General features: G+C 44.6%; 1 protein-coding gene and 1 pseudogene across 1 annotated transcript; both read right to left on the bottom strand.

Moving 5' to 3' along the window:
• Window positions 1–939: 939 nt before the first annotated feature.
• Window positions 940–2036, bottom strand: LOC125354355 (pre-mRNA-splicing factor 38A-like). Its single transcript, XM_048349956.1, has one exon. It carries the CDS (start codon window positions 1997–1999, stop codon window positions 1064–1066), a length of 936 nt encoding a protein of 311 aa, XP_048205913.1. The 5' UTR covers window positions 2000–2036; the 3' UTR covers window positions 940–1063.
• A 12571-nt stretch (window positions 2037–14607) lies between these two features.
• On the bottom strand, window positions 14608–15756 carry LOC125355723 (annotated as a pseudogene).
• Window positions 15757–16400: the final 644 nt, after the last annotated feature.

The raw sequence follows: 16400 nt of genomic DNA, 5'->3' as shown, positions 1-16400 counted from the left end.
CCACCATCAGGATTGTGGAGAAATCTGAGCTTCAGCAGGGCTGAAAAAAAGACAAAAACCACATGCAGACAGCAATGTACATGAAAGCAAGCAGGTGTACAGCAGCAAAGCTGGTAGTTAGTGATTCCCAATTTTGGGTTTAACTGATACTGATGAGAGCATATTCCAAGCTTCTGGGCTCTTCCTGAGTTTTACTGCTGTTTACTGAATTCCAGTAACCTGGTGTTAAAATCGCTAACTTTTTGTTGTTACTGAAAAATGGCAAATACTTTTGTCGTGCCAAGTCGCGAGACCACCACCAAGAAGACCACTGAGACTCAGACATTCCGAAATGCAATAGCAATGCAAGACTTTATTTAAGCGGGGCCGCAGCCCAGGCCTTGTCCTACCCACCGACACAGCGGAGGTTAGCAGGCAGCCCAGAGCTACGATTACACAGGGCTTATAAAGGCAAAAGACCAAGTTACAGCAATCAGGTGTTAAAGCAAGCAAGATTACGGGAACAAATCTGATTGGCTCAGGGCTCGAGGCATTCTAGGAGCAGTTAGTTAAGCATTCCCAGTTGTTAGAGTTCTTGACCGGCTGGGCCCTAATAAGCTTGTCCTGGATTTGTTCACAGGGCCTGCTTATCTCAGGTTCACATGGTAAAGTGGGGTTTGCGTGGTAAAGTGGGGTTCACGTGGTAAAGTGGGGCCTGACTTCAAAGTCTGGCACTTCAGTTTAATAGCAAACAGGGAAAGGACCACTGGTTGGCCACATCCGTTACTTCTCATTCATACCTCCAATCTCCAAATCCTTCCTATCATCCCAAGTTTGAATATAGTCCTAGTTGGTTTGGTCAAAGACTGACCTTAAGGAAACATCCCTCAAAGACTGATTACTGTTGAAAAAGAGATAATAAAACTCAGCACCTCTTTCACTGAAGAAAATACAAAAACCAAAAACTTGGTAAGAGAAAACCAAAATTCTTATAGCTGCCTGGAGAGTAGATCTTGATCTTTCCATTTTCACAGATCAACTCATATCCACAGGAGCCCATTGGATTAAAACCGAACTGAGTCCATTACTCATTCCCCCTCCTGCTCTTCCTATGGCTCTTCTTGGACCTTTCTGGAGACTTTGAGTGGCTCCTATGTCTGTGACTACGGTGATGACCAGGAGATTTGGGGCGAGATCTGTGCCTACGATCTCGGGACCTGCTTCGGTGACGTCTTGGACTCTTTCTCCGATGTCTTTCTTGGCAAGGAGAGGGGCTTCTTCTTTTGAGTGATGGACTCCGCCTTCTGGGTGACTGACTCCTGCTCCTCCTGTAGCACAGTCTAGGAGCATGCCGGGGCTTGTCTAGGTCTCGGTAACTTCTCCGACGGTGATCAGGTGATGGCACTCTTTCCAGCTTCTCATCTTCTTCTTCCTCCTCTTCACTGGATTGCACATCATCCATGTCTTCTAGAAGACTCACTCGAGGTTCCAGCTGCTCAGCCTCCTCAAGCACATAGCGTTTCTGTAGCCGAGGAAGAATAATATCACAGACTCTCTCACTGTGCAGTAGTTCATCAATGAACTCATCTACATGCATTAGTTCAAATTCTCCATTTCGGTTCTGGCTTTTGATTTTTCGATAGTCATTGTACAAAGGCTCCAAATACTTGTAGCAATCAATTGCGGTGCCCGTCAGCCTCATGTAAAGTGCCCCCAACATACGAACATACTTGAAATCTTCATTTTTAATAAATTCAACAATGATATCCTTCTCAGGTTGAATCTGAAGCATCTTCAAGGTTAAACACAGAAAGGGAGTTGGTTTTATGTTTCCACCTAAGACGCCACCGACAAACCTCAACTCCATGGCTTTATCCACTACAAGTTCAGCTGTAAGCCCAAAGCACTCTTCTTTCCAGTACTTAGACTCGTAGATTCGCGTCCGAATGATCTTCTCCACCAGATACTGAGGGTTGGTGCCATGGATGCTATGAGCATCCTTCACAGTACGGTTCGCCATTTCAGAACGCTTTCAGTCCCACTTCCAAGTTAAAAAAAGAAAACGCGAGGGAGGAAGGGAAGAATCTACCCTGCTTAGGTGGCCTCTGGGAACCTGGAACTGCTGCTGAGAACTTCTGTGAGTTGTGTGGCAAGCCAAGCGAATCAATGCGGGTCTCTGCACAATGCCAGGAGTAGTTAAGCGCCCTTGGGTGGGCGGGGCGAGCTGGGGTGGTGACGCGACGCCTGTGGGCGGGGTTACGCCCTTTGGCATGAAATTTCCTTTGCTGCCTTTCCTGAGGGGTTCTGAGCCTGGGAGCTGCAGTGCTTGTGGCATGCGGCCGGTGGCAGCTAAAAAGGCTAGTAGTACTATGGCAAGTTATACTTGCCGGAGCCCCTGGAGCTGCCGAGGCGGTGGCAGTAGGAAGGGGAGGCTTGTGGTGGGCATAAGGAAACTTTGACGCCCGGTGAGTGCGATAGCCCGCCGGGCTGGACTGGAACTGTGAGCCTATGGAAAGGTGCATGGTCCCCGCAGACTGTCATTGACTCAGTCAGCAGACATGCACCCTGTGCCCTCGGAGTGCCAGGCGCTGCTCTCAGGCCATTAGGAGAGGCCCTCGTTCCCCCCTCCGAGTTCCTGAAAGACCTCCGGGTCTGCCACCAACTGGGAGCTTGCACCTCAGAAGCAGGAACCACGAGCCTGTGGCCCTCAGCGCTGCCAAGAGGCTGACTGGATGTTAGGGATTCATTTTACTAACGAGTTTAATTCATTTTGGCCATGGAGCCTCGAGGAGAGACTTTCCAAGGTGACTTTTTTTGGTGACCAAGCCTCCCTGGCTCCTACCCAGGGCGTCTTTCCTCCGGATAACTCGCTAATTTACTTTTAAGTCTATTTCTGGCATTTCCTCCATCCCCAATGTGGCTTTGTATGTGGGCCGGTGTCCATTACAGTCTGGATGTCACAGATCTCATGACAACAGACATCTGAAGCATTCTGATATAACTTGTTCACTAAAAATGACCTGGATTTTGAGAAGCCACTTCTAAGCCTTGTTTCAAGAACTTCATTCATGGAAGAGGTTACATTGGCTATTTGAATGCTGTAACTATTACAACAGAGCTATTTACAGACTTCAGTATGGGTGTAAAGAGCTCTCTTGTAATCCTTGCAGCCTCTTTTCCCCGTGGAAATAGGTATATAGACATTTTGTACATGTAAATATTAATTTTACATAACTTATTTGGTGACCTCTTGGAATGGCTTTGGCCTCTCATGGGACAGGTAGAAATGGTGAGATACGGGCTGGGGATATGGCCTAGTGGCAAGAGTGCCTGCCTCGGATACACGAGGCCCTAGGTTCGATTCCCCAGCACCACATATACAGAAAACGGCCAGAAGCGGTGCTGTGGCTCAAGTGGCAGAGTGCTAGCCTTGAGCGGGAAGAAGCCAGGGACAGTGCTCAGGCCCTGAGTCCAAGGCCCAGGACTGGCAAAAAAAAAAAAAAGAAAAAGAAATGGTGAGATACAGTGTTGTCTCATTGTGTAATCCTACGGCGACAAAGATATTACAACCAATATTTTGTAGCTGAGTGGCAAGGTTCTACAAGCTAAGGGTTTTTTTTGTATTCCCACTTTGTACTCAACTACTGCATAAATATCAAACCCAGCCCTTGCCGTCCTTGAATCTAGCAAAGTGATGTGCAATCTGTTAGGTATTCCTGGAATAAATTCCACATGGGCATTATGGTATGTGTGTCCTTGCTGGGTTTGATTTGCTGGAAGCTGATGGATTTTCTTGCAACTCCTAGGTAAATGAGGCATTTTGGCACAGTTTCACATATAGTTTTAGCTAATGTCAGAGTTACTGCATAGTCAAAACAGGTTTGGAAAACTTTTCTGAGGGGGCAGGGGCGACAGAGATCCAAGACACTGCCCTTCCCCTAAACCTGGGGCAGTGTGGGAGGGAGCCCCTCCCACCTTCCCACCTCAACTGGAAGAGAAGCAAGCAGTCCCCACCTCTCGGATTTGGCCACATGTCTAATGGCGGAGGCCTGGCCCTTGGGGGATTGTGGTCCCCGCCCACAGAGGAAGTTTCATGACATCACCTGATGGGCAGCCCAGCTCAGTTAACCAGTCACCCCAAGTGCCTCCCCTTCCGCCTTTGTCACTGTAATAAATTCTTCTGCCCACCCTCTGGGCGGGTGAGACCAGTTCCACCCTCAAAAAAAAAAGCTTTTCTGAAATCTTAGGATCACTGAAGCTTCTGGTGTATAAGAAATTCTATAAACTTAGGGCATGCCATAATCAAGGTCCTGCCTGATGTGAAAACTAAGCATGCAGTGAAGTATTAGGGGAAACGCTGAGAGGAAGAGGGAAAGGATCCTAGTATCTGAGAGCTGTCAGCAGCCTGCAACTAGCTCTATTACTAGAGCAATGGAGACAGAAGTTCTGAACAGTGAATGGGCAGGAGACACCAGGCCTGCAATACAGTTTTAAGGACTCACTTTCTGACCTCTGGTTTGAGAACAATGTTCAAAGGAACATACTTGAATTGGTATTTGTGCCATGTGTGTTTACTCAGTAGCCACAAGAAGTTTGGCCCTGAAAGACCCTCAGAGACCCGCACCCAAGGACACAAACATGGACCACTGGATGCAAGAAGCAAGAGGGTTTTATTCAGGCATGCCCGGGCTCGCAGGTACACATGACCTCGAGATCCGCAAGGTTCGGGTCAGTGGCTGAGAGCCCCGAGCAGTCTTGGGGGTGACTTTTTATAGAACCTTACAGTCCGTTACAACAGAACCCGCACTTTTTCAGCCAGTAAATTCAAAGTATTACAACTAGGTCTGCACGCAGGCAGCCAATTCCTTTACATTTTAGCCAATCATCCCTTAGCAGGGAGTACATGCTGAGTTGCTTCTCTTCGGCCCTTGGTATGAGGGAATGACCCTTATCTGAGTTAACACATGTTGTTTGTTCAGACCAGGATGTCCAGCTGCGGGGGCCGGTTGAGCAGAATGCGAGCTTATTGATTAGCTTGTGAGGTTACTACTTACTTACCAAGGGGAGAGGGTAGGTAAGTGATAATATAATTTTCTTAGCAAAGCATATTTGTACAGAAGCCAGAAACTGCTTGGTTAGACACAAAATTCCGCTCCCTAACAGCCCCAAGATGAAGCAGTGACAGACTTTAAAACACGGCAGCAGGAGACCATGCTTTCATATTGGCTGAGGTCTCATACTTGACAGAGATGACTCCTAATACCTATGTCAGGCTTGTCTCTGACATAGCTTCAGACTTGGAGGAGAAATCTGCATGACACTATTGTAATTGTTTAGGCTACATGCTCCCACTGAACTGAAACAGGTTTCCTTGGAAGTGACACAGCACGGATGAAGGCAGCATTGTCCTTTAAATGCTTGCCATTGTTGCCACTGTTCAGGAATGAATGCCTAGTCTTCTGGGTTTTAGGCTGGTATGGGGCTCCTATGTTCAGAGCTGTGCTTGTGCTGATACACGGAGGAAATGAATGGCCAAGATGAGGGTGGGATTCTAGGGAATGTGGAGCTAGTGCTGACCAGCCTGCCATGGGCAAAATTGTCATTGATGGGTAACCCAGACTGTGCATCCTGCTCAAACCTGACATGAACACCCATCTGCTATGGTTCCTTTGAGCAGAAAGTACGTGGGGTTCTTGGGCTTAAAGTCTCATGTGTTACCATTCCTGATTCAAAGGAGCACTTTCTTCAACCCAACGTGAAGGATCTGGTCCATGGAGAGTAAGTGCTCAGGCTCTGCAATTAAGAGATATAGTTAGAGAAAGAATGCAGCCACAGTGCTACACTCTGTCTTTAACCCTCTTGAGTGGCTCTTGGTCAGGGCTGTAGTGTATCTGTATCAGAAAAGAGCTATTCTCTTCTTCCTGCAGTATGCTCCTGCATTACTTCTGGCATCAGGATATCCAAGGTCTCTGTACAGCTCTGCCCACTGATATTGGACTCAAACACAGCTAATTTTAATCCTTCTCCAAAGGCTACCATAATTGTTTTACCAGGAATTATCATCTTGGCCAGTGACCTACCTTGAAAGATAAGTAGACTCCCATAATAGATGCAAGGTGAAGTCAAAGATTTGACTCATTTCTCCCTCTTTGGACTATCTGTCAAGATATATGAAATCTTGCCATATGCAAGATTCTCCCATGGATTTGCACTCATACTTAACCAACTTTTGGAAGGCAACTTGAGAATGCTTTATGCTTTTGCCATGTTCAACATATGTTTTGGAGGTTCTGAGTCTTACAATCCTGAACTTCTCTTGAAGATGGGGCCAATGGACAGCATTTACTACTTCATGTCCTGGAAGAAAGCTCTCCTCTCCTGGATAGACTTAAAGCAGAGCCATAGCTTCAGCTAGTATTTGCTGATGGAAAGGATGGGTTTATCTTCAAGTGCAGTGTTGTACAAGGTCATTAGGCTACAGCTTGCTTCTTTGGTTTCTTGGTCATTTAGCAATAATGGAGGTGAAACTTGTGTGGGGCACCTGACAAAATGGAAATGTGTACTTGTGGCTCAACATTTGTCCTCATGGTACATTTCACCCAAAGTAGATGTTGTAATGGGGTTCCCCATCCCTCCAAGAGTCCACTACTCAGTCTCAAGTAAAAAGATGGATTTATTGGGAAAGTTCCAGATGGACCTGTCCCAGGTTTTAGAAAAACATAATACACAAAAAAGACAGCGGCACAGAGACTTACTTCCGGAAGATTTCTAAGTACCAACAAACCGATTCAGTTCCAATGGAGAGCTGACTTGGGACACCATGGGGGTGAGAGAGACCAGACACTTGTGGCATGGTGTAATGGTGCCTGAGCTGAGCTGAACCTCAATAGGGTCAGGTCAGGGGGCTGGGTCAGAGGAAGCTCCCAGTTCCAAGCACTTGACAGACAGGTTCAGTAAACTATAGGCCATGTGCCTGCCCCTCTCTTGGGATTCAGGAACTCCCATTACCTGGGGATGGGACTTCACTTCCTGTAGGAATCCAGGCATGCCCATCAAAACAAGATGCTAGAAATACTACATGGTCAAGCTTGCCACACACAGGTGACCAATGAGGTTACAACACTTACTGAGCGTGCCAGGTCACACGCAGGTGGACAATGTAGTTACAATCCGCTTCATAGTATCTGTGACCCAACCAATTCTAGTTAGAATTGGTGAGCTGATTTGGCGGGACACACAATGCAGGGGGATGCCCTTCCCCATGGGGCCGGGGGTACTATTGTTTACAGCTATGGGGATCTTCCAAGGATTCTGAGCAGACACAGGCAGGATCCTCAACCCTGGAGCTCAGGGGCAGGGGAGGTCTTAGTAGAGCTGGGGTCAGCTTCTGCTCTCTAACTCTTGAGATGGAGCCAGTCTGACCTCCATATTACAGATTTCAATAGTGGCAAGAATTGATGGCAAGAATGAATTCATTGGGTGGGATGATGAAACTCAAGATTCTGGGATGATCATTCCAGAAGATTCCTTTAGAACTTGTGAACATTTGTCCTCAGGTGTGACTGAGCTTTAAGTCAAGCTGGACTTAACTACCAAAGATGCCTGTCAGGTGTGGGTAATGACATAGCCACTCTAATCCTGATTATGTATCGTTGAACAGTTACACAAGACCATTAGCCTGTCTAAGGACTATGTAGAACCTTGGGAATTTACCAAACTCCTGGATGAGAGGTTCTGGTACCAGAATCTGAAGATGTAGCTACTGAGTAGGTTTTCTGGAACGTGTCTGTCTCTCTGGGTATATACAGCATTCTTCTGTATGAGCAATCACATTTACACAAGCCACATTCATTTCATAAGACTTGTCTACTGGTAGTAATGTGGGACCAATGGCCTTGAGCCCCAGGACACTTGATCCGAGTTTCACTGAGGCCTGCAAAGTCCCATATTGAGACTTCTACCACTAGTCATTCTTTACTTTGTGATCCATTTTCTTCTGAATGAAAATCCTGTCAAGTCTCTATTTGATGAAATGATTTCATCAAACAAATTCGTATCATTGGTTTCCCTTAGTATTGTTCTGGGTATTTCATCCATGTTTTGTAGCAGAAGAAATGGGAAAACAACAACCGTTGTAATCACTAAGCTATTTAACAATTGATACTCCAAAAAGAAGGAAACACTTTGGCGGTATCACCACAAAATGATAAATGTTGAGAAGATGATCTATACCAGGTCATAAAATGTCATCGCCACAATAGTATGTACAGTTCTTGTTTTCTCACTTAAAAAACTAAAAGAACTTTGTGAATAAGTTGAACACTGAAACTGGATGATTTTCTCCAAAAGGGGTGCTGCTACTATGCTAATGTTCATGAGAATAAACCACCAAAATAGTTATACTGAGGGTAACGTTTAAGTTACTAGCCTATTTTTTCAAAGATGCTAGTAAACCAAATTTCCTCATGGTGCTGGTGCATGAATTGAAATCTGATCAGAGTAGTAGAATTTATCGTTCTACATTACGTTTTCTGGAAAGTATATGTTAGGTTAACTTACCTAGACGGGCAGGAAGGACTTGGAATTTGCCTGAAATTAATTCAGGTACCACTTGGAGACACAGTGCCCAAACTCCTAAGTCATTGCTTCCATGCAGGAGCTCACTGAAATGAAATTCTTTTCATTTTTTTATGCCTAGGGATGGAAACCAGAGCCTCATACATACTAGGCAAGCTAGTCTACCACTGAGCTAACTCTGAGCCCCATTTTATTAAATCCATTTTTGAAATGAGTGAGGAAATTTTTTTGACTAAAAACATGCATATGGAAATAGGTATCCTGAGTGACTGCCCATTTCCAGTTGTGAGAATTCCAACTCTAGACAGGGAGAAATTACTAAGAATCTGTACCTTTACTTAAGGCACCAGACCTGCCTTCCCCTCCCTGAAATGTTCCCCCCTCAGTGTGCGAGAGACCACAAGGACAATCTTCAGATAAGCGAGGATCACAGTCTCATGGGTATCCCCACTGTTAGAGGGTAGGAAATGAGATATTTTTTAAAAAATACTTTAGAAAGAGTCTGAGTGCTGCCTCATTGCCACCAGCTCAATCATCTTGTTCTAGAAGCCTTAATTTTTATACTTTCTCTAGGAATGTCTTTATTAACCTCCATTTCCCCACTTTAGTACTACTTAGCCATTCTCTCAAGTTCCCTCCCAGATTTATGGACCTTATAACAAAGTAGTTGTTCAAATTCTATTCCAGCCTGAACCTCTTGGTATTTGGGAGGGAGTGGGGAGGAAGTTAAGAAAGCCAGAAGGTACCAAGCTCAGTGGGAAGAGAGTTTCCTCTTTTGACAGGGAAACCTGGGCTTTCTGGGAAGTTTCCTAACCACTAATAGGTGAACACAAGGCATGGCATCTAAATCCTAGGAAGATGAACTGTGACCACTGTTCTCTAACTCCGCATCTTTGTCTCTATGGCTATATTCTAGAGTTGCATCCTGCATCCTCTTCTCCATATTCCTTCATTCTCTGCATCTTTGAAAACAATGAGTTGACACAAATAACTCTGACTCTACCCCTAGAGCATTGACACTGGTTGCCACATCCTTGTAAGATGCTTGGCTAGTGAACCTAGGCACGTGGGCCTTATGTCATGGCCACATTCTTAGCATGGGTTGTCTCTGCCTCTCTGTATGCAGCATGTTCCTTAGGTGACAAACTCTTGAGCCAGCAATCCAGGTCCACAGGGTACTGCTGTGAAACTTGTAGCTTGTTCTTTTCAATGTCCTGGTTCTGCAGGATGCTTTGCCAACATCTGACAGTTAACTATTAGGAGCAAATGTTTGACCAGCTATCTTGGTAACATTTGTAATAATCTGCTCATAAAGGGCTTCTTGGACTTGGCCAAGAAATTTCACTTTCTGAGGATTGTTCAGTTTCAGGACTTCACATCTGACTTCGTGTGTGGCAGGATAGGAGTATTAAAAGGGAGACACACAGGATTTTAAAAGGCCATCCTTTAAAAATCTCAATTATGGGTTTTTGTTCCAGTTACCCTTCTGGAGGATGTCTAAGGTATTGCCCTCTTGGGAGGAGGGGAGGTTTCAGAACTCAAGGGAAAAAGTGCAGCATTGAGCTGATGAAAGTGAACTACACAACTCATGGGTAGAGATGAGAGGGAAGGAGCAGAGCAGATTACGATTGCCATAAGTGTGTGAAGAAGCGATGGTTATGCTGAGGTGCCCTGTACAAGTGGATGCTCCTGAAATGCAGGTATCGTACCAAGAGCTCCAGCAAAGCACAGCACTGTGCTTGTAGGGACAGTGAAAGCCCCGTTTACAGACATTTTGCCCGTAGTCTTAAAGCACACATGTCCTCACAGACCATAAATCTGGGTTTTCTGACCTCATACAACCTATCCATTCTACTGTGCCCACTTTTCTTCACAAGTCTTTCTTCTTGAGATGTTCAATCCTAAGCAGTTAAAAGCATCTAAGAGCAACCACTGCTGTGATGTTGCCATCTCTGGCCTCTTGCCGGGTCTTACCTATGATGTACTAAAACAGTGAGAAGTAGAATAATCTGGAGCTTCAAGCGAGAAGTCTTGGAATCCAGTCCCTGAAGGAGCCGCAGAGGTCCTGCTGCTACTTGCTATTTTCTTACTGTTTCTTAGGATACAAAGGCTTGAGGAACAATCAAGCACCTTAAATACAGAATGAAGTATTTCTCCTGGCTTAAAGACAAGGAACTCCAGAGGCCCACAATTGCCTGGGAAGAGTCCTTTGTGGGAGAACTATCTCAAGAACTGTATGTTTAGCAGTAGCGATGAGAACAGGAAACTACATAGGCCAGATGAAAGAAGAAACAATGCCTTCAGACAAACAGAATATTACTCATGGCTCTTCACTGTAAATAAAACAAACAAAAAACCCCCAAAACTGCACTTGATGACCCACTTTCTTAGTGATATTGTCTGTGTGGATAGAAGCGTAGCTAAGCACAACTGGAGATTCTAGTCAAAGGAAGAGGCTATGTCCTTAACATTGTAAGTATGTGTCTCAATCCATCTTATTCCTGTGCCATAGAAAAGGCAACCACCAGAGCAATTCTTTCTTGTGTGTGCAAGATTTATATGGAAGCCTAAAATAATGCTGAGTTAGCCAGCAAATAGTGATTACTAGAATGAGTAAAGTCATAGGTTTTGGGTTAATGAGTTTTCTGGCTGCTAACTGGAGTAAATAGCAATGTGTAATCTAATTTCTGGGAGGAACAATTGCAATAGGCGTGAGCATTAGAGCCATGCCTTAGCCTTCAGGAGTTTGTTTTCTTCATACCTACTAATTGTTGAGACTAGAAACTGGCTTGAGGATCAAGAGTAATTTCTAGAGCTTAACAAGTAATGGAACCTCTTTTACTGAGAATACCATTCCTGGGCACTTGGGAAAAGCTGCTGGAGAAAGAATTACAGTAGGATGATGTGTCTGTATGTTTGACTTCCGACCTCCTTGTTTTTAGTAGCAAGTGTCCCCTTGTCAGGGGGATAAACTCACTTCTTGTTATGTCTAACAGATTAATCTGCTTGGTGTCCTAGATAGGTTACTTGCTATTTATGATTAATGGTACACTTATTAAGATGCCTCCAAGTGTCCTGTGCCCTGAATATTAATCCCTGCCAATCAAAAGAGATAACAATGTAATGGCTTATTGTTACAAATAAACCAACAGCTGAGCAACTCAGGTCCAGTTGGGAGAGTGGGGTGAGGCAAACTAGTTGAATAGAAGGAACTTACTGCGGGTGATAGGCAACTAAGCTTTAAAGAGCTAGAGGTCAATCTGTAAAAACTGAAAACCCATATAAATAGTAGAAGCTACTTCAGTGTAGCAGCACCATACCTTCTTCAGAAGAGGTATCCCAGAAGTGGGCATGGGGAGATGACTGTCCTTTCAGAATTTTTCTGGAGGAACCTGGGAGGGAATGTCAGAAGTAACATGGCCACTGTAGCAGACAGGGCTAGCACAGCACCTGAACCACTTAGAGAAGCCTCCTACTAAAACCTGTGTATTGTGCGGAGGAAAGCATGCCCTCACCTTCTCTTCTGCTTCATTCCTGAAAATGGATTTCCCATGAACACATAAGGTTTTTATCACAAGACAGTGTGATACTGTGGGTTGACATGGATGTGAAACACCAGGGACCTGCTAGTCATGAAGACCTATTGAAAAGAAGATCCCATAATTAGCAGCCACACCATGGATTTCTGAATTCTTATGGTTTTATAGTAGCAAGATGTTCAACTCGGTGGGCTTTAGCTACCTATGGGAAAGCTGAGTAATTCAGCTTTGGGAAGCATCACCAAGAGCCCTTACAACTACACATCTAAATGTTCCAGTGACAATGGCATACATATTTTTTTAACATTCTCTAATTCTGGAGTTCATTTCAATAAGTATTTGGTATGGCCAGCCACACATAGGCATTGTGGCCTTTCTGTTCCTCTAAAAGCATCCTCCTTTGGTCTCACTGTGTGAATTCCTAGAGACCTACATAAGTATGTTCCCATGTATTTTAGGTCTAGCTTCTCCATATGAGAGAACATGCAGCATCAGTCTGAGCTTTGCTTACTTCACTTAGCATGACTTGTTCTAGGTCCATCCATTTCCCTGAAAATGGCATTTTATTATTTCTAATGGTTGTATAAAATTCCACTGTGTGTAGATACCAGAGTTTTTGGATCCACTCATCTATTGTGGAAACAGATCAGATGCCCTACAACTTGGCTATTTTGAATAGTGCAGTAATGAACATGAATGTGCAAGTGTCTGTATGGTATCCTGGCTTGTGATGATCTAGGTAGACACCCAGGAGTGGTATGACTGGGTCATAAGAAGATGTATGTTTTGTTTATTGAGGAACCTCCAGACTGATGTCCAGAGTGCTTGTACTAGTTTACATTCCACCAACAGTGCAATAGGCTTCCTTTTCCCCCACAGCGTACCAACACTTGTTCAAATTCACAATGTTGGCCATTCTGAGGTGAGACAGAATCTCAGAATTGTTTTGATTTGCATTTCCTTTATGTCCAGGAATGATGAGCATTTCCTCTCCTCATTTTCTCATGCTGTTCTTAACCTCTTTTGAGAAGTCTCTCCTTAGCTCCTTTGCTCACTTAGTAATTGGAAGCAGTTAGTTCCTTGAGTTCCTTATATATTTTGGATATTAGGCCATTGATGTATTGCTGGTAACTTTCTCTCAGGCTGTTGGCTATCTTTCTAGGTGAGTAACTATGTCCTTTGCTGTACAGAAACATTTTTAGTTTAATTCCATTTGTGGGATATTAACAGGGTAGTTTTATCAAATACTAGAGGAACAAAAGGTAAAAGATGACAGATATAACAGCTTGTCACCTGGTACTATTGGCTTCTTCCCATAGGCCAAGAATCTTCACCAACATTAACAATAGCTCTGGCTACTGGTCTTTCATCTATCATGATGGAGAAAGTTGAAAAATGTGGATGGTGAGACTACTAGGTTCAAGAATAAAGGGACTGAGGATAGGTGGGTAAGAGTAGGTCACTCAAGTCTGGCAGGAACACGCGGAGACTTCAGTACAGCTCTGGGGGAGAAAAGCAAACACATAGGGCCTCTGGTACATGGAATAACACTGTATGGGGCAGAACTGGCCAGCCTTTGTGTTCTGTGTAATCACTGACCTCAAGATCATCTCTTGAGGTGTGCATATTCCTGATCCTGGCAGATTCCAAACTGGCTGTAGCTGGAATCCACTAGTTAATTTGCTTTCCAAGGCAGATTCAGAATGAAGTGAAAGTGGCCTATCTCTTTGGCTATCACAATAACTGGGAGTGTCCAAATCAGGACATGTAAAAAGAAAGGATACTAATCCTAGGGCAACCAGCACAAATGTGGGGTTATGTGGGCAAGCTGGCATAATTCGTCCCCAGAATGTGAGGGTGGATGATGGCTGGACTCAGAACAGAGCAGAGGGAAGCACTGTAAAGTTGCTAGAGAAAAGTATATTCAGTGACAGACGAAGAAACCAGTGACATTCAGATGGAGAACTCAAGTTAATACCAGTGGACACAGAGCTCACACTTGAAATTCTAGACCTCAATCATCATTGAGGCTACAGGATTTTAATGAGGCCATGCAAGAGGTCAAGTTACAAGAGGCATGCTAGCTAAGAGGGTATATGGAAGTTGCACCATGGGCAGGGAAGTGGGGGGAGGCAAGGCTTTTACAAAGTGGAGAGAGGAATGAAAAGTTTCTAGTCAACTTTTTGGGGGACTTAAGAACTTTTATAATTCAACCTTGCTATTTTACTACTAAAATATACTTAAAAATCATCCAATTCTATGATTCTAAAGTGTGTTATATAACACTTCACAACATTCTTTAATGAAGAAAAAATCATTACAGAAATATTACAAAGAAAAGCAACAAGAAAAAAATTACAGTTTTGGTACTTTGGGAGACAGTTAAATTTTGCCATAACTTTACACAAATATACAGTAATACTTAAATAAAAACATGTTTTATGCAAAAGAAATACCCTAACACAGTAGAGTCTCACAATGCTTTGGCAAACATCAAATTGGCGCTTCAGAGTCATTTTAATGTATTAACAATTTTCAACCAGGCAAGTTTAGATATGTCTTCATAAAGAATTCCTTCAACTCTCCATCCTTTTAAAGGCCCAATTTCAATAGTGATGGTGGCTGAAAAGGTCTTCTCATTGATGGATTCCAGGGTGTCTTCATTGCTACCCATTTAAAACTAGAATTCTTTTTCCTGATGCCGGAATTACTGTCTATAAATGAGTCTGGTTAAGGTTCAGCTTATCTCTACAATCAATAAATCTTACAACAGCCTTATATTTGTCAATTACATCCGTGACAGTTCCCTTTTTCTTATGATATTTATCCCCAAGATTTTTGGTTATAATCTTTACAATAATTTCAGACTGCAGCCAGTGGTCAGTGAGGGAAATTCTTTTCTTTTCCTCTTTAATCTCCATGATTTCATCCAGTGCAGATTTTTCTTTAGCCTGAGCTGAGCTCTAGGAGGAGTCTTTTCCTTTGATGGAGGCTAAACATCCCAGGGTTTTTTGGGCACTCGGCCCCAAGTTACTTGTTTTGGAAGATGTTCCCGCTGAGCTACATGCTCCTTTATTCGGATTAAATGTAACTTTCTCATTTTTTTTTCAGCTTAATTCCGTGAAAACGGGGGTCTCCTGCTCTTTCTCTTCCACACCTCCTCTCACTTGCTCTTCAATAAACTGGCCGTGTGTTCTTCATCGTCGAGCTCCAGTTGCCGCCGAATAGTCTCTGGGTCCCTGTCTATGTACTGAATGTACCAGCCTTTCGGTGTCTCATCCATTTTGCACAAGCCTTCCCTGCCCAGCCACTTGGTAAAGTCAGTCAGCGCTTCCTACTGAGTGGAGTTCATGGGGATGTGCTTGCGGTGGCTGACGTACTCATTGTAGACGATGTTGTTGTGCACTTAGTACCAAAGTGTCTCCTGAGAAGTTCTAGAAAGTCGTTTCTGAACTCCTCTGAAAAATCCATCAACTGTTGAGGATTTTCCGAAGCCAGCAACAGTTGTCTCTGAGACTCAGACCTACAATGACGCTCGAAGCCATTCTCATCCTGACACTGCTTCTGTCACATGTGGCAATACCAGCACAACTTCTGAAGTCCTTTGAATTTGATTCTGTTGGCGATGGTTGTTGGGAGTAAGAAAATCTGACTTCCCCATTGCGACCACCACTGCGACTGCCTCAGCTACCCACCGCCTTCGGGAGCACCGAGCTCTGCCCACCCGAAGCCTGAAGCAGACTTGGCATGGCGGAACTGGGTGGGACAAAGTTGACAGTGGGATATAGGTGGGCCCAGGGAAAGACGGAGTTCCAACCCTCGCGACACTTTCCTGCCTCTGGCAGGAGGGAATGAAACTGACAGGGTGAGTGAGGAGACTCCACACTGAGGTCCGTCTGCCACTCTTCAGCAAGGTAGTAACCACCATCTTCCCTGGGACCAGGGTCGCCAGGCTGTCTGCTGTGGCCTTGCAGTTGCAGGGGTATGGAAATTTGCGGGAGGATTGCAAGGGGTGACAGAGCTCGGTAAAGTGGGCCGGGGAGACGGGTTGGGGGTGCCCTGGGACAGGCCTGGGAGTCAGGATCAAGCTAGGCCCCGAGTCCTGCCCAGGCCGTGCTGGCTGGGGCCATGGGGAGCGGCATGGAAGCCGGGTAGGGAAAAACATTTTGCAGAAGCAGAAGCAGCTGGATATCTGTAACTTTGTAGTCTGTGACATGCTGACTTGTTTGGGGTAATTTTCCTGTGTGCTTCTGCATTTACGATCAGTTGGTAGGGAGGCTGGCCTTTCGTTTGTGTCTGCTTCTT

Source organism: Perognathus longimembris, chromosome 7 (genome assembly GCF_023159225.1).
Source record: "Perognathus longimembris pacificus isolate PPM17 chromosome 7, ASM2315922v1, whole genome shotgun sequence".
NCBI lineage: Eukaryota > Metazoa > Chordata > Mammalia > Rodentia > Heteromyidae > Perognathus > Perognathus longimembris.
Note: the sequence above shows the minus strand (reverse complement) of the source record. Positions and strands in the feature narration are given on the sequence as shown.

What these genes read in the sequence shown, in the direction of transcription:
- LOC125354355 (XM_048349956.1), bottom strand. Translation starts at nt 1,999, where the DNA reads ATGGCGAACCGTACTGTGAAGGATGCTCATAGCATCCATGGCACCAAC.